This window comes from Hemiscyllium ocellatum, chromosome 1 (assembly GCF_020745735.1).
Source record: "Hemiscyllium ocellatum isolate sHemOce1 chromosome 1, sHemOce1.pat.X.cur, whole genome shotgun sequence".
NCBI lineage: Eukaryota > Metazoa > Chordata > Chondrichthyes > Orectolobiformes > Hemiscylliidae > Hemiscyllium > Hemiscyllium ocellatum.
Genome location: NC_083401.1, coordinates 119,367,457 through 119,390,813, shown reverse-complemented (window position 1 = coordinate 119,390,813; position 23,357 = coordinate 119,367,457). Strand labels below are relative to the sequence as shown.

The 23,357-nt window shown below is 39.9% G+C and overlaps 1 protein-coding gene across 1 annotated transcript in view; it reads left to right on the top strand.

Annotated features, from left to right (window-relative positions):
* The window catches only part of slit2 (slit homolog 2 (Drosophila)), a 462,208-nt gene that overhangs the window by 412,056 nt on the left and 26,795 nt on the right, over positions 1–23,357 (top strand). Inside the window, exons 29-31 of the mRNA XM_060825295.1 lie at positions 10,257–10,350; positions 18,042–18,179; positions 22,682–22,922. Of these exons, the coding sequence (XP_060681278.1) occupies positions 10,257–10,350; positions 18,042–18,179; positions 22,682–22,922 (473 nt within the window). The remainder of the gene's footprint in view (positions 1–10,256; positions 10,351–18,041; positions 18,180–22,681; positions 22,923–23,357) is intronic.

The following is a 23,357-nucleotide window of genomic DNA, read 5'->3' as shown; positions in this document are numbered from 1 at the left end:
GAATACATTTTGAATTTCAGTTACGTTATCATTCAAAGTCAGAATTTATTATTTGCTATTGTTAAATGCTTTAGTAAAATTTGATGCTACAAGTTTAGTTTTCTAGCCACTGACTCCTTTATCCTTCCCTAGCTACTTTCTAAAGCTGAACCCTGCTGTCTGCAACTTCATCTTAATTTGCTCTGTGCTGAACCTCCAACCCTATGTTGCTACCTACTCCTACCTTTGTGATATTATCCATTTCATAATGCTTCAACTTAGCCTGAAACCTTTCGCCATGTATTTGTTAGCTTCAGATTTAACAATTACAGTGCTCTCTGAACGACTTCACAACTTCACTCTCACACCCACTGTAAACATCAGCTCATCTGAACTCTGCTTTTTGAATCCAAATTCACATCAAGTCCTGTTCATCCGTCACCCCTGTACTTTGCTGACTTATGTTGGATCCCACTCTAACAGTATCCTTTAAAAGTTTTTATTTTTGTGTATAATCTTTCTATAGCCTTTCCCTTTCTAAGTTACCTTCCCCATGACTCCTGCCCTCCAATTCTGGTTTCCCCCACACTATCCATTATCGTCACCCCATCAGTGATGTCAGTACTTTCTGTTACTGAGGTTCTAAAATCTGCAATTCTCTGCCTGACTTTTCCATCTCTGTCGCTCTCTCCTCTTTCAGGTTCCTGTTTAAATCCTAGCTTTTTGAAAATGATTTTGGCCTCCAGTTCTGGTACCTTTCAATATTTATGAAGAATATAGTCTCTAACAATTCTTGTGAAGCACTTGAGGGTTTTTTTTTGTTAATTACCTTAAAATGAGATGTTGGTGTTCAAGCCAGTAGATGAAAGCTGCATTCATTTTTGGTCACTTGATAAAATGTTACTTTACAATGGAACATGGACATGATTTCACAGAAGGATTGAGTAGCATGCTGCTATTGATTACTGCTTGATAACCCTTCAGACTCAAAGTATCACTGCTGCAAGTCACTGGTGACTAGCTTGAACCTGTTCTGTATGTTTTGTCAATTCATTTTTGCAATAGTAGGGTTTTTGTCAGGAAATGAAGAAATGACTACTAATTGTGGAATTTCCTAACACGTGGTGAACACAACATAGCATAGAAAACCAAAAGACCAGTGATGGCCACTAATTAAACCAACTAGTTTTACTTACTGGACTGTTACCATGATTTACCCATGTAACTTGCTATCATAAATCTGAATGACTGGGTTTATTTAAATGTGTTGTTTTAGACATGGTCAGTGTATTTCTAAAATCTTTGTTAAATGAAAAATGATAGTAATGCTTCAGAAGTTGTATTCTATAAACCAGTCATTAAAGTAAGGAAGGGTATTGGGCAGCTGCACAGTCCAGTTTGTTACTGAGCAAATGAATGTCAGGAAAGTCTCAGGTTAGTTTCCTAGTCTGTGCTGAGTTATTCAATCTCAAACACGTGGCAGTCATGATTTAAGGGCTCACCACAGTTCTGCTGAGCAAGGGAAAGGAAAAATCAGCTAAACCTCTTGCTTTAAATCTTAGAAAACTCTGCTGAAAAATGTGTGTATGTGGATATCAGGGTACAATAGAATCAAGTTCAAATGCAATGGCCTCCACAGTTGAACATCCACCTGATATCCTTTGCTCAGGCACACACATGGGGAAAAAGTCAATTGGTCTTTGGACAGTCATCCCCATGGAGCCATATCCATGTAATAAAAAGTGTTATCAGGAAAGGAGGAGAGGAAATTAAAGGTGAGAAATGGATTTAAAGTAACAAAACAGTTAACAAACTGTGTCATCATCATTATTTCACCAGAATAGGTCCAGTGTGATCCACAAGAAGGGCTGTGACCCTGACAGAGCTGTAACTCTGATAAAAAGAGTGTAAGAAAATTAAAGAAGGCTAAGAAATCAAACAAAAAACTCAAAATATAAAGGGAGAAATGAAAGCCATAGATAAGCTGCTAACTAAAATAAATAAGCTGCTTTTTTTCTGCTGCATTATATTGTTCCAGTGTATTGAAAAAGAATAAACTCAGAAAATCTCTTGTTTCTTCTATCTCTTGTCACTGCAAGCTGCTAATCTGAATGAGGTGGAAAAAGGTCAGTCGCAGTCTGTTTCTCCCCTTTTCTCTTTCCTACAAGCTCTTAGACTTGGATCTTTTTTTTTCTTCCTGTCACCTGCTTGTTTTTTGGAAATGAGGTGCATGATTTCCACCCCCACTCCCTGACAATACTGTCATTTTCTCTTCTTATTTTGAAAGCATAATGGTGAGGTAGGAAAGGACATCAAGTCAAGCTACTCTTCTTCAGCAAATCTTCAGCTAATAAAGATGACTGGAACTCATCCTCATGATGTGCTAAAAAGAAATCATCTCGTGTTTAAAAACGATATGACTTGTACAGAAGCATAATTGTGTTTTATCATTGCCGTGCTAGCCCAGATTCAACTAGCTCTATCTTCAATAACCATGTATTGCATCAGTCAAAAAGATGAATATGATTCAATTGCAATATATCTGCTGCATTGACATGTGGTACTTTGTTATGAAATAGCCAATTTCATTCCTTATGTCATATTTGTAAGAAGTGGTGCTGCTTAATGGAGCCTGTCTGTGGCTTCATCCTGCGTCACTTACTGATCATTTAGTGTCAATTATTACCTCACCTCTGGCAAAATAAACTGTATTCAAGCAAGATAAATAATGCAATGATCAAACATTCACCAGGAACTAGACAGGATTACAGCATATAACACATTAGCCATCCAGACAAAAATAAAGAATGGATAAGATATATGATATAATTACAACATCCATACAAGGAATGAAGTAAGATGGCAATAAGAAATATAAAATGTGTCTCCAGTGTAAACAGCTAAAATATACATGATGCCCTTAATGTTCATTAATGTGGAGCTGACTCAAATCAGTCAATAAATATCTTTGCAGTTTATGTGACACTACAGCATCGTAGAAATCATAATCTGTGCAATAATAAAATCAAAAACTGAACTAAGTATAGTCCTTTTCATTGACTCCTGAAAATAAACCGGCCAAGTAGTTTAGAGAACAAACTGTGCTTTCAAACAGGTAGATTGGGATCATGTTTTTCTTTTGATGCACACGCGTGCTAAAAACATATTGATCCTGCCCTCAATATGCCCACTTGCTCCATTTTCAAGTAAACTAATGCTTCTGATAAGAGCTGTGCTCCTTATGTTCAGCACATTGCCTGTCTTCAATCTGATGCAAAAATAGGAATGTGCATAGGTCAGATTCCATTTCAAAGGCAGTTTTCAGTAACCACATACAGATTAATTTTGAGTAAGATGTACTTAAATGTAAAGTCTAGAAAGTATTTAAATAATTTGTACTTTATCAGTACATGGTTTCAATTATATTTAAAGTTTAATGGCAGATGTTACCTTTGAGAATAGTAGTTTTACATTGCATGATGCTGTTTGAACATTGCAGTAAGCTGCACCTGATGGATTGTTGTCACCTGCATGACTCTTGCTGTTGTTTTCCATAGTTGCATGCAGAGATATATTTCACGAGGCAAAACATTTGCACTGGAGCTAAACATTTAGTGCCATTTTTATAACAACAGTATCTTCACCTTCTCTTTTCTGATCAATTAATTTTTTTTTAAAGTAATGTTTTTGTGTTAATCAAAATTATACGGGTTACTAGTGTATGGAGATTGAGCCCCACCACAAAGATGTCTTAGCTTCAACTCTGAAGAACCACCTTCAGTGGACCAGAATGAACTTCTGTGTTTGCTTCTAGCTGGTCATTTCTTCAATATCATGTTTCCATTTCCCTCCAATTAGTCTCCAGAAATCTATTGATTCCTGATTTGAAGCTGCTCAATGATTGAGCTTCCACAGACTTCTGAACTAGATACTTCCAAAGATTCACCACTCTCTGAGTGAAAAGAAATCCTTCTCATCTGACTCTTAGCTGGTCTGCCTGTTGATCTAAGATAATGCTCATAGTTCTAGAATCACCAATCAGGAGAAACATCCCCCTTAAATCCACTCTGTCATGCCCTGTATAAATTTTGTAAATTTCAGTGAGATCACCTTACATTATTCAGGACAGAAGAGAATATAAACTCAATGTTCTCAATCTCTCCTCATAAGACAATCCCATCATCCCATCTGATAAATCTCAGCTGCAGTCCTTTGGCAAGAGCAATCTTCCATCTCCTCCATCACATGCAGGTCCTTGGACTCCTCCATCGCCAGAACATAACAACACGATGGTTGGAGGAAGAGCGCCTCATCTTCCACCTGGGAACCCTCCAACCACAAGGGATGAACTCAGATTTCTCCAGTTTCCTCATTTCCCCTCCCTCCACCTTGCCTCAGTCGATTCCCTCGAACTCAGCACCGCCTTCCTAACCTGCAATTTTCTTCCTGACCTCTCCGCCCCCACCCCACTGGGGCCTATCACTCTCACCTTGACCTCCTTCCACCTATCACATCTCCATCACCCCTCCCCCAAGTCCCTCCTCCCGACCTTTTATCTTAGCCTGCTGGACACACTTTCCTCATTCCTGATGAAGGGTTTATGCCCGAAACGTCGAATTTCCTGTTTCTTGGATGCTGCCTGACCTGCTGCACTTTAACCAGCAACACATTTTCAGCTCTGATCTCCAGCATCTGCAGACCTCACTTTTTACTCGACCATTCAGAAAATAGTCTGCCTTCCTGTTTTTGCTGCCAAAGTGGATAACCTCACATTTATCCATATTATGCTTCATCTGCCGTACACTTTCTCACTCACTCAACTTGTCAAAATCACATTAAAGCATTCCTGCATCCTCCTCAAAGGCTCACCCTCCCACCCTGCTTTATGTCATCTTGCAACTTGGGGCTATTACATTTAGTTCCCTCATCCATATCATTGAAATGTATTTATGAAGAGCTGGGGCTCATGCACTGTTTCCTGTAGTAGCCCACTAGTTGCTACCTGCCACATTGAAAAATACTGAATTATTTATACCTTCTGTTTCCTGTCTCCCAGCCAGTTGTCTACCCAGTGGGCAGCACAGTGGCTCAGTGGTTAGCACTGCTGCCTCACAGTGCCAGGATCCCAGGTTCGATTCCGGCCTTGGACAACTGTCTTTGTGGAGTTTGCATATTCTCCCTGTGTCTGCGTGGGTTTCCTCCCATATTCCAAAGATGGCATTAGTCAGAGGGGGTTGGGTTACTCAGCGGAGGGTCAATGTGGACTTGTTGGGCCAAAGGACACTAAGGAATTCAATCTAATCTAATCAGTACACTACCGCCCCAAACCCATTTGTGTTAATTTTGCATGCTAATCTCTTACGTGGAACTTTAGCCTAATGAAAATCCAAACAAACCGCATCTACTGCCCCTTTATTTACTCTACTAGTTACATCCTTGAAAAATTCTAGTTAATCTATGAAGCATGATTTCCATTTTGTAAATCCAAGTGGAGAGGTGGGGAGAGCGAGAACGTTAAAGAAAAAGAGACCAGACATCATGCATTCAGGTTGTGAAGTTATTTAATTCAATATTCAGAGCTGGAGGTTGTAAAGTGCCTAAGATGATGATGAGGTGTTGTTCCTGCAGCTTGCATTGTATCACATTGGAATATTGTAGCATGACAGGAATGCTAGCATGAGAGCAAGGTGGTTTATTAAAATGGTGAGAAACTGAAAGGTCAGGGTGATTCCTACAGACAGAGTGGAAGTATTTCACAAAGTGGTCGCCCAGTCTGCATTTGGTCTCATCAATATAAAGGAGGTTACATTGTGAACAATAAAGACTAGATTGAAAGAAGTACAAGTGGAGTGTTTGGGAACTTGAAGGGTAGGAAGAAAGGAGGTAAATGGACAAGTGTTGCACATTTGAAATTGTATGGGAAGCTGTCATGGTGGTTGGGGGTCTTTTGAGAATGGTGGAGGAGTCAATTGGAATGTCACAGAGGGAATGGTCCCTGAGGAATACTGGAAGGAAGAGATAATGTGTTTGATGGTGGCATCACGCTGGAGGTGACAGGAACGGCAACGGATGATCCTTTGAATGCAGAGATTAGTGAGTTGGAAAGTGCAGAGAAAGGGAATCCTATTGATCTGGAAATTATGGGAGACGGGTGAGGATAGAAGTGCAAGAGATAGGCAAGACACGGCTAAGGACCCTGTCAACCTCGGTTGAGGAAAATATTCATGTCAGAGGTATCCTAGTGGAAGGTGTCATCATCAAAATAGGTGCAATGGGGCTGATGAAACTGAGAGAATAGAATGGAATCCTTGCAGAAAGCAGTGTGTGTTGCAGTATGGTAAATAGGTATGAGAATCAGTGAGCTTATAATAGATATTGGTGAATAGCTTATCTTCAGAATTGAAATAGTGAAGTCAAGGAAGAGATGTCAAGAGTCAGAAATGGGCCAGGTGAAGGTGAGGAAAAGATGGAAATTGGAAGCAAAACTGATTAATTTTTCCAGTTCTGGATTACAGCAGCTGGTTTGCAAAAGAAATCATCAGTGTATCAGGGAAAGAGATGAGTGTGTGACCTGGGTAGGCCTGGAACAAGGAATATTCCATGTACCCCATAAAGAGACAAGCAGAATATTTATTCCAGTCTCTGGTTTATCTCTATTAAATAATTTTCAATCCATGCTAATATATTGTCCCTAAAACCATGCGCACTATTTTATTTACTAACTTGCCATTTGTGGCATTAGCAAAACACATCTGAAAAATCAAATGCACCATATCAGTTGTTTTTTTTTCTAAACATCCTCAGAAAACTCCAGCAACACCAAAAAAAACTTTTAAGTTTGTCAATCATAAATTCATGTTGATTCTGCCCAACTTCGCAATTAGTTTCTACATCCTGTATAATGGTAAACACAAGAAGGATGTTCCCAATGACTACAAGATCAAGAACGAGAGGTTAGTCTCAATATACAGGGAAGTCTTTTAGGAGTGAGATGAGAAAAAATTTCTTTACCCAGAGATTTGTGAATTCTCTCCCATAGTTGAGACTAAAACATTGAATGTTTCAAGAAGGAATTAGATTTAGTTCTTAAGTCTAAAGGAGTTGAAAGATATGGGGAGAACTGGATACTGAGTTGAATGTTCAACCATGATCATACTGACTGGAAGAGCAGTTTTGAGGTGCTGTATTGGTTCCTTCTGCTCCTATTTGCTGTGGTATATAACAGATTCTGATGTTTTCCAAACTCCTGATGTCAAGCTAAGAGCTCTGTAATACCCCAGCATTGTGGACAGTTTGTGTTTGAGAATGCTCCAACTAATTTCACTTAAGATCTTTCTTGTCAGTAGACAGAGAGAAATGGAGGAATCAAAACACGATTATCTGCCTGATGTGGGTGGCCTTGTTCCCTCAACTTAGCAGCAATAAAAAATGTTTGGAGGACAGTGAGCCAAAAAAGCCATCAGATAAATCTACAGGACATTATTCTCGATTGTGGAGTCTGCTTCTAATGTTAGTGCAGAAACAGAAATCTTGTATTGGCAACATCAGGTGAAATAATCACTGTGGATTTGTCTGAAAATTCATGTATTTAGGGCGTGACTAAATCTGAAGGGGAACCTTTTTTTTGTGAATAATTTTGTTTCAAAATGTGAACAAAATGGGTTTCCCATTTATGCACAGGTCGATTTGCTTCTAAAATTATCACCAAGAGAACTTTTGTTTTTTGGCATTCCAATTTTAAAACAGATCCACATCACAGAGCATTTAGCAGTGCAGCCAACGAAGCACTCCTCTACCTCAAAGCTACATTTTTAACTTTAGGTGATATTTTACTCGTATTCACATATAGAAAAAACATTTTAAATTGTGTGTACTTGCTGCTTACATGAAGAATGCATCAACTTATGCTGATGATAAGCCTTAGAATGGGTGGGTACAGACTGGAAATTCTTCAAATGCCAGTGTTTCATCTGTGAATTATTTCCTGCATCTTATTGGCATGATTAAGAGCATGCTGTGTTACAGATGTTGGTATAATATACTTGCATGAAGGTAGAAATGTATGTTGCACCAGTCTGAACGTGTCTCTCACAGGAATAAGGCTCTTTGATATCTGAAAGTAAGATCAGGACCCAAAAAATTCACAAACAGCAATTTTGAGAATTAAGACAGGATCATTGCCCCACTGGAGTATGCAAGGTTGTGGAGAGGTCACCTAATTATATATCTTGGCAGTTGGCTGTACCATTCGACACATGTCTAAAGCTCCTGCCTGAAAGGGAAAACTACAAATTGTAATATTGGGGTCTAGGTCCAGTCCAGGAGGTATAAAAGTAGTAGGTTGTTTCATGGTACAATTACAACATTTAAAAGATATCTGGATGGGTAAATGAATAGGAAGGGTTTAGAGGGATATGAGCCAAATGCTGGCAAATGGGACTAGATTAATTTAGGATATTTGGTAAGCATGGATGAGTTGGACTGAAGAATCTTATTCTGGGCTGTACAACTTGATGACTCTATGATTCTCCACTATTTCTTATGTTTGCTGGAGTGGATCTTAGGAAGAGAACTGCTTTAAGGAAATGTTGAATGTATCAATTTCATTCCAGCATATACTGTCAAGTGAGTCCACTTCCACTTTAGAAGTGGTTGATGTTCCATGTGCATCTTGTCAGTGATAAACAAGACCTCATTTGATGATTGAGTGGCTAGGAATACCTGATGCATGTGTTCCCTGGCTTTGCCTCTGGCCTTGTAAGGGACAGATGTTGGTTTCATTATTATGAGACTCACTGCAGCTCGTGTTAATGCCAGGACCTGAGGTATTTATGTCTCAATCTACTTGTGACCCTTGTAGTGCACTCTTTCATGAGTTACCATGGGAGTAAACTGGAACAACTATGGATTTTTGGTTTCCAGCACTTTTCTGTGCTCAAAATGTAGATGATTTGAACTGATCAATGCTATATTTCTCTGCACCACTGAATTCATTATCTGCTTCAAGTCATCCCAGAGGTTAGATTTAACTAAAGCAGATACATCATGATCATCCTTATGCCTAGCTGGTGCATGAATACAAGCCATCAGTAATACCACCCACAACATAATTTCTAGTCCCACACAAAGATTCACACCTTCTGTATGTGAGACTGACATTTCATGCAATTAATGCTAAATTATAGTTGGTTTCTGTGAACTATTGTCGATGAAAGGTTTATGTTTATAAATTCATCTCTTTTTGAACTCTTAGAACTCTCTGATACTATTATAACAGTTTGAATTTGATTGGATAGTGAGCTCCAGGCTGAATTAACAATGGTCTTGCCCACTGCACTACCTGCTACAAGAATTTAGCATGTTTTATATGAACCAGTAGCCATAATAAGTGCATTCATTTATCACCATGTATCAGACTGTGCATGTGTCAGGGGATGGTTGATGAGTTCTTCAGTTCTTGTGCCATTATGTTTTGTGTTTTTATGATTTACCATGATACATTTCGAGTGCTTATTAATGGCTTGAATAGAATAATCCTCATAATTTTGTAGATCATCTGAACATGACCTGATTCAATCTAATGTGGATTTCACATGCAACATTAAATAAGGTGCTATGAGATAAGTTTGGAAGAGTTTGAGAGACTTTCTATAGAAAGACAGTTCAGTAACCTAAGATCATAATTTGTACATAGAGTATGGTGGAGGTCAAGGAAAGATAATAGATATGTTGATCAAATTGAATCATTAGTATCATGATAAATTCAACCATTTACTGTGAAAACCAACAAAATAACGTGAATTCTTAAAATACTTTAACTTGTATGGTTTCTCTTCATTAAATATTGTATTTATTGACCATTCAAATTTAACGATGCAAAGAAATTTAACTCTAATAGAAAATAAACATGTTTAGCAGCCCAAGATTGTGTTGTGCCTCAGTCCCATCAATGGAGTGTACAGATATTTTCTGCTTTTGGTGTAGTGTATCATTTTCACATGATTGAATAACACAGTGCTTTCAGGGATCACCTAGGGAAGATCAACAAAGAAAAACATTCACTGTTTAGCTCTGTGTAATGAAACCATTCATCAAGTTAACTCCATCAGCAGCTTTTAAGAATGATGGAGAACGTTGAAGCATTTTTTTCTCTCAAGATTGAGAGTTCACAGTTTCCAAGCAGTAATTCAGATCCCTCCTCTATTATTTTATCACTCGGTTCAAGTCTCATTGCTGCAACAGGGATAAACCTGTAGTCTTTTCTTATTCTGTCATAGGTGAGCTATGTGAAGAGAAACTGGACTTCTGTGCCCCAGAGCTGAACGCTTGTCAGCACGACTCCAAATGTATCATGACTCTCAAGGGATTCAAGTACGTGCACTGCTTATTTGCTGGATGATTAATCTGTCATTTTCTGGTCACCGTGTATTTCTTCTGTTAACTTGGGCATAAATGAAGAATTTTGAAATTGCGCAATTACATATTTCAAATGAAATGGAGAGAGAGAGAGTGAGATAGAGAGACAATTTGGGGTGGAAATTTACCTGAAGCATTTTCACTGATAACCGCACAGAAACTGATGAATACTCAGACTCCTGGTCTACTTATTGTAAACCAGTTTTGGAATTGAAATCGAAGGCAGGCATTAGATCCCTATTCTGAATTTGTTCCATGGTAACTTTTCCATTGTTACAAGATGTTTAAAGTACAGAAAAAGGGCTCAGTACATAACAATTTCCACTCTGAGATCCTGAATTTTAAAATAACAAATTTGTGAAGCCTTACTCCATGGAGTAACTTTTGGAATTTTACAGATCAGAAACAGCTATCTGTTTCATACCAATATCGCACCAATTCTTCACATCATTTAACTCCTATCATCTCATCCTAGCCATATATCATTCTATTTCTTTCTCTCTCAGTTAAGAATTGTTTTCTTAAATGTATTTGTGCTATTGTCCCTCAGTAATTTATATTATAGGGAGTTGCTCACCATTCTCTGAGTGAAGAAGTTTCCTTTGAATTTCTTGTTGAATTTATTACAAATCATCTTTGTATTTGTGGCCACCTCTAAAAATGAAAACATGGGGCCCTCCTAACCTGCAATCCTCTTCCTGACCTCTCCGCCCCCACCCCACTCCGGCCTATCACCCTCACCTTGACCTCCTTCCACCTATCCCACCTCCATCGCCCCTCCCCCAGTCCCTCCTCCCTACCTTTTATCTTAGCCTGCTTGGCTCTCTCTCTTATTCCTGATGAAGGGCTTATGCTTGAAACGTCGAATTCTCTATTCCTGAGATGCTGCCTGGCCTGCTGTGCTTTGACCAGCAACACATTTGCAGCTGGATTTAACATAGTCCATCATGGTGGCAAACATGGTGGCCAGGCTCTCTTCATTGTGGGAGAGTTCTTCGGTTTCCCAGCAGCAGCAAGCCTTCCCCAAATAAACAGAGGGCAGGAGAGGTTGAGGCAGTGTCCTTGGTGATCAGCAGCAAGATGTCAGTTAGTATTAGTAATGAGCCAATTGACTCCCATTATCCTTGAGCTCATCACAATTTTCTGACAGTTCAGGGATTACATGTGTGCTGCACTGCTTTCTTGTGCCCTCAGATGGCTGCCTATTCTGTTGGGTTTGCCAGCTATCTCTTGGGGTAAGCTGGGATCAGGCATTCTATGCCGAAAAACACTAATTAGAACATAGAACTGTAGACCGCAGGAATGGGCCCCTCAGCTCACATTTGGTCAAACATGACACCAAATGAAATTAATCCCTTGTGCCTACCCTTGGGTTTATATCCCTCCATACCTTGCATATTCATGTGCTCGTCTGAAAGTTACTTAAATGCCCCTATCATATCTGCTTTCACCACAATCCCTGGCAGCACGATTCAGAATCTTAACTCTCCCTGTGTAAAATGAACTTGCCCCTCACATCTCCTTTCAACTTTCTCCCTTTCACCTGACATGCATGCCTGCCCAGTCTTAGACATTTCAACTCTGGAGAAAAAAGATTCTGATCGTCAACCCTATCTATCCATCTCATAATTTTACAGATTTCGACCAAGTCTCCTCTCAGCCTCAGTCACCCCAGAGAAAACAATTCAAGTTTTTCTAGACTCTTCTTATAGCTCATGCCCTTTAATCCAGGCAGCATCCTGGTAAACCTCTTCTGCACCCTCTCCAAAGCCTCCACATCCTTCTTGTAATGTGGCAACCAGAATTGAATGCAATATTCTAAGTGTGGCCAAAACAAAGTCTTATAAAGTTGCAATGTGACATCCTAACTCCTGTATTCAATTCCCCGAACAATAAAGACAGGCAGGCCATATGCCTTCTTTACCACCCAGCTACTTATGTGGCTGTTTTCAGGGAGCTATGGACTTGAACCCCAAGATCCCTCTGTACAGTCAGTCATAGAGACATACAGCACAGATTCAGACCCTTCGGTCCAACCCGTCCATGCTGACCAGATATCCCAACCCAATCTCGTCCCACCTGCCAGCACCCCGCCCATATCCCTCCAAACCCTTCCTATTCATATACCCACCCAAATGCCTCTTAAATGTTGCAGTTCATTACATATACGTACCACCCTCTGCGTGAAAAAGTTGCCCGTTAAGTCTCTTTTATATTTTTTCCCTCTCACCCTAAATCTATGCCCTCTGGTTCTGAACTCCCCCACCCTAAGGAAATGACCTTGTCTATTTATCATATCCATGCCCCTCATTATTTTACGAACCTCTATAAGGTCACCCCTCAGCTTCCAATGCTCCAGGGAAAATAGACCGAGCCTATTCAACTTCTCCCTATAGTTAAAATCCTCCTGGCAACATCCTTGTAAATCTTTTCTGAAACCTTTCACGTTTCACAACATCTTTCCAATAGGAAGGAGACCAGAATTACACGCAATATTCCAAAAGTGGCCTAACCAATGTCCTGTACAGCAGCAACATGACCTCTCAACTCCTGTACTCAATACTCTGACCAATAAAGGAAAGCATACCAAGCGCCTTCTTCACTATCCTATCTACCTGTGACTCCACTTTCAAGGAGCTATGAACCTGCACTCCAAGGTCTCTTTGTTCAGCAACATTCCCTCGGACCTTACCATTTGTATAAATCCTGCTAAGATTTGCTTTCCCAAAGTGCACCGCCTTGCACTTATCTAAATTAAACTCCATCTGCCACTCCTCAGTCCATTGGCCCATCTGATCAAGATCCCGCTGTAATCTGAGGTAACCCTATTCACTATCCAGTATACCTCCAATTTTGGTGTCATCTGCAAACTTACTAACTATACCTCTTAAGCTTACATCCAAATGATTTATATAAATGATGAAAAGTAGTGGACCCAGCACTGATCCTTATGGCACTCCACTGGACACAGGCCTCCAAACTGAAAAATAACCCTCCACCACCATCCTTTGTCTCAGGATATTGCCATTAACTTGATACTTTTCCTTAACAAATGATCTCCCAAAGTGTAGCACCTCACACTTGCCCAGATTAAATTCCATCTGCCAGTTCTCTGCTCATTTCAGCAATTGAACTATATCCCACTGTATCCTTTGATAACCTTCAACACTATCTGCAACTCCACTGATCTTTATATCATCTGCAAACTTACTAACTGATCCATCTACATTTTCATCCAAGTCATTGATATATATCACAAACAGTAGAGGTCCTAGTATAGTCCCTGTGGAACACCACTAATCATGGATCTCCAGCCAGAAAAACACCCTTCCACCACTAGCCTCTGCCTTCTATGGGCAAGCCAATTCTGAATCCATGCAGCCAAGTCACCGTGGGTTCCATGCATCTTACTCTTCTCGATGAGCCTAATGTGAGGGACCTTGTGGTAAATTCCATGTCGAAAACATTCACTGCTCTACCCTTATTGATCACCTTTGTCACCTCCTCAAAAAATTCAGTTATTCTTAAAATATGACCTGCCCCACACAAAGTCATGATGATTGACCCTAATTAGGCCACGCTTTTCCAAATGCGTGTAAATCCTACCCCTACGAATTCTCTTCAGTAGCTTCCCAGCCACCGATCTGACACTTATCGTTTCCTGGATTATCCCTCTTTACCTCTTGAACAAAGGTAGTTACTTACCAGTCCTCCGGGACCTTTCCTGTGTCTAGTGAGGATACAAAGATCTTGGTTAAGGTCTCAGCAATCTCCTCTCTTGCTTCTCTCAATAACCTGGGGTAGATACTATCAGGACCTGGGGACTATCCACCTTAATGCTCTTGAAGAGACCCAACACCACTTCTTTCTTGATCTCAAAATGCACTAGCACTTTAGCATGGTCTACACAAACTTCACTGTCCTCCATATCCTTCTCCCAGGTAAACACCAATGCAAAGTACTCATTTAGGATCTCACCCACATCCTCTGCCTCCAAGCACAAGTTCCCTGCTTTGTTCTTGAGTGGTCTTACCTTCTCCCTAGTTCTCCTTTTAATTTCAATGTATTACTAGAATGCCTTGAGATTCTGTTTAACCCTACTTCCCAAAGTCATTTCATGGTGCTTCTTGCTCATATGATTCCCTATTTGAGTTCTTTCCTGCTTACTTTATATTCCTCATGAGCCCGGTCTGATTTTAGCTTCCTAAATGTTATGTGTGCTTTTTTTTATTTTTGACTAAATTCATGACCTTCCTCTTTATCCAAGGGTCCCTTACCTTGCCATCCTTGTCCTTCATCCTTACTGGAACCGAACTCTCATCAACAGATCTTTAAACAACTCCCACATGTCAAATGTGGACTTGCCCAATAACAGCTCCTCCCAATTAACACTCCCTAGCACTTGCCTAATACTAATGTAATTTGTTCTCCCCAGGTTTAGTACCTCCTGACTTATCCTTATTCATCGCTATCTTAAAACTTAAGCTATTTGAATGAGCACCAGGTTTTGACCAAGTGTGGCATCAAGAAGGCCGAACAAAACTGGAGTCCGTATTGATTAGGGGAAATCACTCCATTGATTGGAGTCATTCCTGACAGAAAGAATGATGGCCATGATTGTTGGAGGCTGTTCATCTCTGTCCAAGGATATCTGTGTGGGAATTTCTCAGGATAGTACCCCAGGCCCCATCACCTTCAAATCTTCACCAATGGCATTCTTTCCAATATAATGTCAGAAGTCGGCATGTTTGCCAATGTTTGCGTACCGGTCAACACCATTTCTGACTCCTCAGATACTGAAGTAGTCCATGTTCAAATGCGACAAGATCTGGAAAATATCCAGGCTTATGCTGACAAGTGGCAAGTAAGATTCTTGCCACACAAATGCCGTTCAATGACCATTTCTATTAAGAAACCATTGCCCCCTCACATTCACTGCAATACCAGTGTTGAATCGCCCACTGTGTACACTGTGGGAGTTGACAGAACCATTGACTGAACTGGACCAGCCAAACAAATACTGTGTCTTCAAGAATGGGTCAGAGGCTAGAAATTCTGTGGTGAATAACTCACTTTCAAATGCTTGTCCACCATCTACAAGCCAGAAGTCAGGAGAATGACAGAATAATCATTATTTGCCTGAATGGTTGCAGCTCCCTTGTTACACTGAAGAAGACACAGTGCAGGACAGAGCAGCCTACTTCAGTGCCAAGGCATAAACTATCTTCAGCATTTATTCCTTTCATCACTGATGCAGAATAAATGCAGTGCATACAATCTACCAGATGCACCGTGGTAACTCACAAGTCTCCATCAATATTGACTCCAAATGCATGACCCCCTACCATCAAGAAGGACAGTAACAGCAGATACATGGGAACACTACAATTTGCAAGTTCCCCTCCAAACCATACACCATCCTAACTTTGAACTATATTGCCATACACTCAGTGTCACTGGTTCAAAATCCTGGACCTTCCTTCCTAACACCATTGTTGGTGTCCCTTCAACTCAAGAACTGCAACAGTTCAAGTAGTTGACTCACCACCACCTTCTCCAGGCCAATTAGGTATGAAAAATAAATACTGGCCAAGCCAGCAATGCCCACACCCTGTGAACAAATAAAACAAATATAGAGAGCCTTCTTTGCTCTGGTTTCATCCATACATATTTGGTACTTCTTCTGGTGCTTCTGGGTCATACTACATTAAAAAAATCAGGACACGGTGCAAAGCATTCTTAGTATGATCTAATCAAAATTCTAATCAGGAATTTGTAATATGAGATTTGGAAGGGGTTAATGTTCATTCAGGTTGCATTGTCTCCAAATGATCCTGATATTTCACCTAATTGGTGAGTTGAATGGAGGAATCCTGCCGTAGATTTCAGAAAGGCTGTATGCATCTCCACCTACTCCCTAAGGTCCCTGACCAAATAAATGTAGTTTTATTTCTTGCTATCGTGCAATAACTTTCTCATTACCTAAGAACCCTACCTCTTCTCAGAGACTCTGTAGTGGTGTACCCTGTAATGCTAATCACTAGATAAGTCTAAAACAAAGCAAACAGAACGTTTGTTGGCAGCAAACTAATTCTCATGGCCCTGAACCAGTATAATGCATTGCTAGACATGGCAAATACCAGATAATACCAGCAGTGGTTATCTGAGAAAATACCACGTAGTTGCAGCAATGCAGATCTGATCTCCACTATAAGGTGGGAAAACCCAGTAAGCAGTTCGGGATGCAGACTTACAAAGAAACGGATTTAAAAAGCATGAATCACTACAGAACAACCAATAATATATTTTAAATCTCTATTGAAGATATCATTCACAAAAACAGAGTTAAAACTAATGGTGCAGAATTCACTTTATTTGGCAGAGTCTAGCAAGAACTAGATAATTCAATTTAAAGTAGCATTTTTGAATACAAGAATACAACATTTAAATAAAACTCACAACCCCAGAATCTCTGTACTCAGCAAAGGTATTAGTTTTACCCCTCTGCATCCCAACCTCTATAAGTTTCAGGCATGATGTGTCATTGAAGAGTTCTGAAGAAGGATCACTGCATCCGAAATGTTAATTTTGTCTTCTCTCCACAGATGCTGCCAGACCTGCTGAGCTTTTCCAGCAATTTCTGGGGTTTTTTTCAGACTTCCAGAATCTGCTGTTCTTTATTTTTCATTCTGGAGTTTTGTTGCACTGTTGATCAGAGAGGGACTCTCCAATAAACTTTAGTGCCTTTGCTTCCTTTCACTATGGTTATGAAATGATTAAATATAAATGGGCATATTCTCCACAGTGCACATAATTATCGAAAACAGCAGTTGTATGCTGCGATTTGGATATCATCCAGCTCTAAGCAGGTGCTGCTATAGCACTTCCTTTCTGCCTGCAGGTAGATAATAGTCATTGCACGCCTACACATGAAGCCTTGTTGTGCCACTGTATAAACTGTGCACACTGCCAGCAGTATTACATGGGTTCAATAACTGTCTGGGCCAGACTGTATTAAGTAGAAGAAAATGGGGACTGCAGATGCTGGAGAAAAGCACAGCTGGTCTAAGTAGACCGTTAACCTTCCAATGAAAAGAAACTTCATTTTAAGCAAGAACAGTTTGATGTTGATATTGAATGAACAGAGTAGAGGACACCTTTTGCTGAGTTCCCAATAGTTGATGTATGAGAGTCTGACAAGACCTGAAACAGAAATTTCTGGAAAAGCCCAGCATCTATGGGGACAAAACACAGTTAACGGTTCGAGTCCAGTGATTTTCATCAGCAATTTGGTGTTTTTGTTTCAGATCTCCAGCATTCATAGTTCTTTATTTTATTTCTGATGAGACTTGAATCCTTTTCCAAAATATAAATACCAATAATATGTCCTCTGAAACTTTAGAAGATCAGGCTTTGCACAGTGGTGCTCAACTATAAATATGAACAAATCGCATTGAAGGCATTAGGTTCTGTAATCCACATTTCCGATTACCCAGAGGCGTTTGGAAAGTAACCAACATTTCTCTGACAGCATTCAAGAAGAGGTTGATCAGGGACACCATCCTTTGCAAAGAAAGCATGATTTGTGAAATACTTAACTGATGAGTATTTTATCTGACTTTTGGAGATTACTTTCTGTTTTACAGATGTGAGTGCACACCTGGATATGTTGGTGAACATTGTGACATTGACTATGATGACTGTCAGGAGAACAAGTGTAAAAACAATGCACAGTGCATCGATGCAGTGAATGGGTACACATGTATCTGTCCAGAAGGTTACAGGTGGGCCTTGTTGGGGGAGATATTGGGAATGTAAAGAGTTTTGCCAAAGCAGGGCACTCTGAGGAATACACTGATTCATAAAATCCTGTCAGTTTTGTTTCTCAAAAACTGGTTTAACTTATGGCAGCTGTGTCAGCTTTTGTATATATTTGAAGCATGGAGGTAAAGTATGTGGTTGACTCATGGATGTGAGCTCTGATAGTGAAAGTACTGTATGACTGTAGAGGAAACAAGCTCACCACAAGTTTGTCATCAATGCCAAAACTAGAATCAGAGAATGGCCACCAGCTTCAAATTGTTAGTATTGGTCAATATTGTAACAGGCCTTCCCACAAGGCATAGTGCAAGTCATCTGATACTAATATATCATTCCTGATGAAGGGCTCACACCCTAAACATCAATTCTCCTGCTCCTCACATACTGCCTGACCTGCTGTGTTTTTCCAGCACCACCTTTTTAGACTCTGAATTCTATAGCATCTGCAGTCCTCACTTTCATAGAATCATAGAGAATCATAGAATCCTTACAGTGTGGAAATAGGCTCTTCAGTCCTACAAGTCCACACCAACCCTCTGAAGAGTATCTCACTCAGATCAATTCCCCTAGTCAATTACTCTACATTTCCCATGACTAACAAACCTAATCTACACACCCCTGAACACTGTGGGCAATTTAGCATGGCCAATTCACTTAATCTCCACACCTTTGGATTGTGGGAGGAAACCGGACCACCCGGAGGAAACTCACGCAAACATGGGGAGAATGTGCAAACTCCACACAGGTAGTTGCCCGAATCGAACCTGGGACCCTGGTGTTGTGAGGCAGCAGTGCTAACCACTGAGCAACCGTGCCACCTCTTTCTCCTAATATATCAGCAGAATGTTCAGCAGAACTAGAAGATTACCAGTTGATTTGCTGTGTTTTGCACATGGTAAATGGGAGAATAGAATCACAGTCCAGGCATAGGGAATCTTCAATCTCCTGGGCAATTCCTTTGGAGTCTGCTATATTGGGAATTGACAAAGTTAGAAATCACATGACACCAAGTTATAGTCCAACAAATTTATTTGCTATCACAACCTTTCAGAGAGGAACCCCTTCATCAGGTGTAGTGCCTGTAACCTGGTGTCATGTGACTTCTGGCTTTGTCCACGCCAGTCTGACACCAGCTCTTCCACAACACTGGGAGTTGTGTACGGTCCCGACATGCAACTCCCATCTCTATGGCAGAAACAACTATCTGGCCTTCAGAAAATCTGGGCCATAGAAAGAGGAGCCAGGCATCACATCAGGAAGCAAAACCTCAAAGGTCATAATCATTGGTTATTAATTGAGCTATGTCCAACTGGCATGGGGCAAATTAGATTAGAGACTTGAATGTTTGGCTGAAAGATCAGTGTGGAGAAGTGTGTTCTGGCTCAGAGGGTACTGGCACCGGTACTGGGGAAATTGAAATTCATACACATGGTCTCCATTGAACAGTGATAAAGCTGATGTTTTGGTGAACCACATAATTAGAGAAGTAGAGAGATTTTAAACTGAATAGTGGGGGAAGAGATCAAACTTTGAAAAACGTGATAAATCAAAGAACAGGGAAGGCAAAAGAGAAAGGCATTAATACCACAAAATGATAGTGATAGAAAGGGCTAAAGACTGCAGATTGAGTAGAAATCAACAGGTGAGCCTGGAAATGTTACAGGAAAGAATAAAAAGATAAAACAGAAGATTCTCCATCTGAATCCACACAGCATTAAAACAAAAGAGATTAACTGATAAAGCGTGTAAAAAGAAATATGATCTGGTAGACATTACAGACACATGGCTGTGTGACGACATGGATTGGTCACTGAGTATTGAAGGACGTTAGCATAATTAGGAAGGACCAGAAGCTATGAGAAGGTGGAGAGGTAGTTCTGCTGGTTAACAATGGTATGAGTACAATCATGAGAAATGAGGTTAAAAATCACACAACACCAGGTTATAGTCCAACAGGTTTATTTGGAAGCACTAGCTTTCAGAGCACTGCTCCTTGATCAGGTGGTTGTGGAGTAGAGATTGTAAGACATAGAATTTATCGCAGAAGTTTACAATGTGATGCAACTGAAATGATATATTGAAAAAGACCTGGATTGTTTATTAAGTCTCTCAGCTTTTAGAATGACCAGGTTGCTTTCAGTTCTTTCAAATCCCAGATCCTTTTTTAATGTTGCATTCTCAAGTGAACTTTAACAATAGGTGCCATGTCAACTCAGATAATACATTGAAGGTGTTAGGTTAAAGTCTGGCTGTCTATGTCCCAATGTTCAGACTGATTCACAGCCTGTTCAGGCCTCTCATAGACTTATACCCCCTTACACTCACACGCATATACATATTCACACACTCTCTCACTCATACTCCCCCCTCACATTTACACAAACATGCACGCGCACACATATACGTGTGGGGGGTGAATTTGTACTTGTGGAATTACATTTTATTTTGCTCAAAAAGTGCATGACTGCATGTAAGATTCTGTAAATCCCTTTTTGAGAAATAGAATCAGTCTGAACATTAAAACACGGACAGACATTAACCTCACACCTTCATTGCAATATCTAGGCTGACATGGCACCTATTGTTAAAGTTCACTTGAGAGTGTAACTTTTAAAAAAGTTCTGGGATTTACATATGAAAGAACTGAAACCAACATACCCATTCTAATAGATGAGAGACTTAACAAACAATGCAGGTCTTTTTCAATATATCATTTCAGTTGCATCACACTGTAAACTTTGCTACAAATTCTGTGTCTTATGATCTTACACTCCTCAACCACCTTGAAGGAGCGTCGCTCTGAAAGCTAGTGTTTCCAAATAAACGTGTTGGACTATAACCTGGTATTGTGTGATTTTTAACTATGTCCACCCCAGTCCAACATGAGAATCTCCAAATCATGAGAAATGAGCAAAGTTCAGGCAACTAGGATGTGAAATGGTTTGGGTAGCAATGACTAATGGTAAAGAAGTAGTTTACAGGTGTCTAATATGAACATGTGGTAGAAAAAAAGGAGGCAATGGGAGCTTCTCAAAAAGGCACAGAAATAATACTTGCCTTTTGTGATTCATGCACTGGGCAACACAGACCCCTCTGCAATTTTCCACCATTTCAATAGTATACTTTTATTCTTCCTTCCATAATGGTCAGTTTAACATTTCCCCAGGTTATATACCGTTTACCAGATCTTTGCTAACTCATTTAATATGAGGGTTGTCATCTGAGGAAAGGTTGGACAATCAAGGCTTCTATCCGCTGCTGTTAACAAAAATAAGGAGTGACATAAGATCCTAAAGGGTCTTGACAGGATAGCGGTAGATGTGTTGAGGATGTTTCCTCTTATGGAAGAATCTAGGATTAGAGGTCACTGTTTAAAAGTAAGAGATCACACTTTTTAAAGAGATGAGATGAAGTTTCTTCCCCAAGAGAATTGTTAACTTTTGGAACTCCCTTCCAGAATATGGTCAGACAACAGTTGGAGTATTATGTGCAGGTTTGGACCCCATATCTCAGAAAGGATGTACTGGCTGTGGAGCATATCCAGAAGAGGTTTACGAGAATGGTCCCAGGAATGAAAAGCTTAACATATGAGGAACGTTTGAGGGCTCTGCGTCTATGCTCATTGGAGTTTAGAAGGATAAGGGGGGTTTTGAATTGAAACGTACAGAATACTGAATGACCTAGACTGAGTGGATGTTGAGAAGTTTCCATTGGTAAGAAGGACTCTGACCTGAGGGCACAGCCTTAGAGTAAAGGGAAGACACTTCAGAATGGAGATAAGGAGAAACGTCTTCAGCTAGAGAATGGGGAATCTGTGAAATTCACTGCCACAGAAGGCTGTGGAGGCCAGGTCACTGACTATATTTAAGACAGAGATAGATAGGTATTGATTGCCAAGGGGATTAAGGGTCACGGAGAGAAAGTGGGAGAAAGGAGTTGAGAAACTCATCGGTCATGATTGAACGGTGGGGCAGACTCAATGGGCTGAATGGCCTAATTTCTGTTCCTATGTCTTATGGTCTTATGGAAAAGATGGTGGAAACAGAGTTGAAATACTTTTAAAACAGAGGTTGATCAATCTTGGTATGCAGGAAGATGAAAGGTTATCAGGTGACTGTGGGCATGTGAATTAGAGGTTACAGTCAGGTCAACAGTGAGAGCTTATTGAATGGCCACAGGGCTAAGTAGCACTCTTATGGTTGTATGTATATCCTCTACAGATTAAATGATACCTACTCATTTAGTTCCAATCTAGTAAATTGATTTCCATTCTTGGAGCTTTTGCTTATGATACAAAACTTCTAGATTTCCTTATTTTCTAAATGTGACTTTAGCCGCTTCACTAATGAATATACAATCTCAGACTGTTTGATAGATGCTGCATTTGTTCAGGCATTATTTATATCTTACAAAACTTTTTTCTAGAAGCACTAAAGCCCATTTTCTTATTAAATATCTTTTTCAGCGGTCTGTTTTGTGAGCTGACCCCACCAATGGTTTTACCTCGCACCAGCCCCTGTGATCATTTTGAATGCCAGAATGGAGCTCAGTGTATTGAAATTGGAAATGAGCCAGTTTGCCAATGTCTGGCTGGTTATGAAGGCAACAAGTGTGAAAAATTGGTTAGTGTCAACTTTGTCAACAGAGATTCCTACCTCCAGATTCCCTCACCAAATATACAGCTTCAGCCTAATATCTCTCTCCAGGTAAGAAAAATGGCAATACTTAATATTAGGTATGTGTCTTTATTAAAGACTCTTATGTCAATTCAGTAACAAAAAAGTAACTTTTCTACGGAAGTCCAGTTTACATACATATTCAGGTCTTAATTTACTTTTATTTTGCAATCATATTTCTCAAAATATGCCTTCTGAGATTTAAATTGTGCTAAACCTCTATCTGAATCAAGGAATAATAATCAGGAGAAAGTGTCATTCTCATTTGTGTTTCAGTCAGAATTTTTATGTATTTTTTGCAAACAAACATTGTAAGTTTTACCAATACTAATGCTGAATAATGCCTTTTTAAACCAGTTGAGATTTCTTCACGTTTCAAGATTTGTACTTTTGCTTCTAAGAAAGGTTGTTATAACGTCATCCCCACGCTTTGACTGCTCACTGCCAGCAACCTTACTGCTTGGG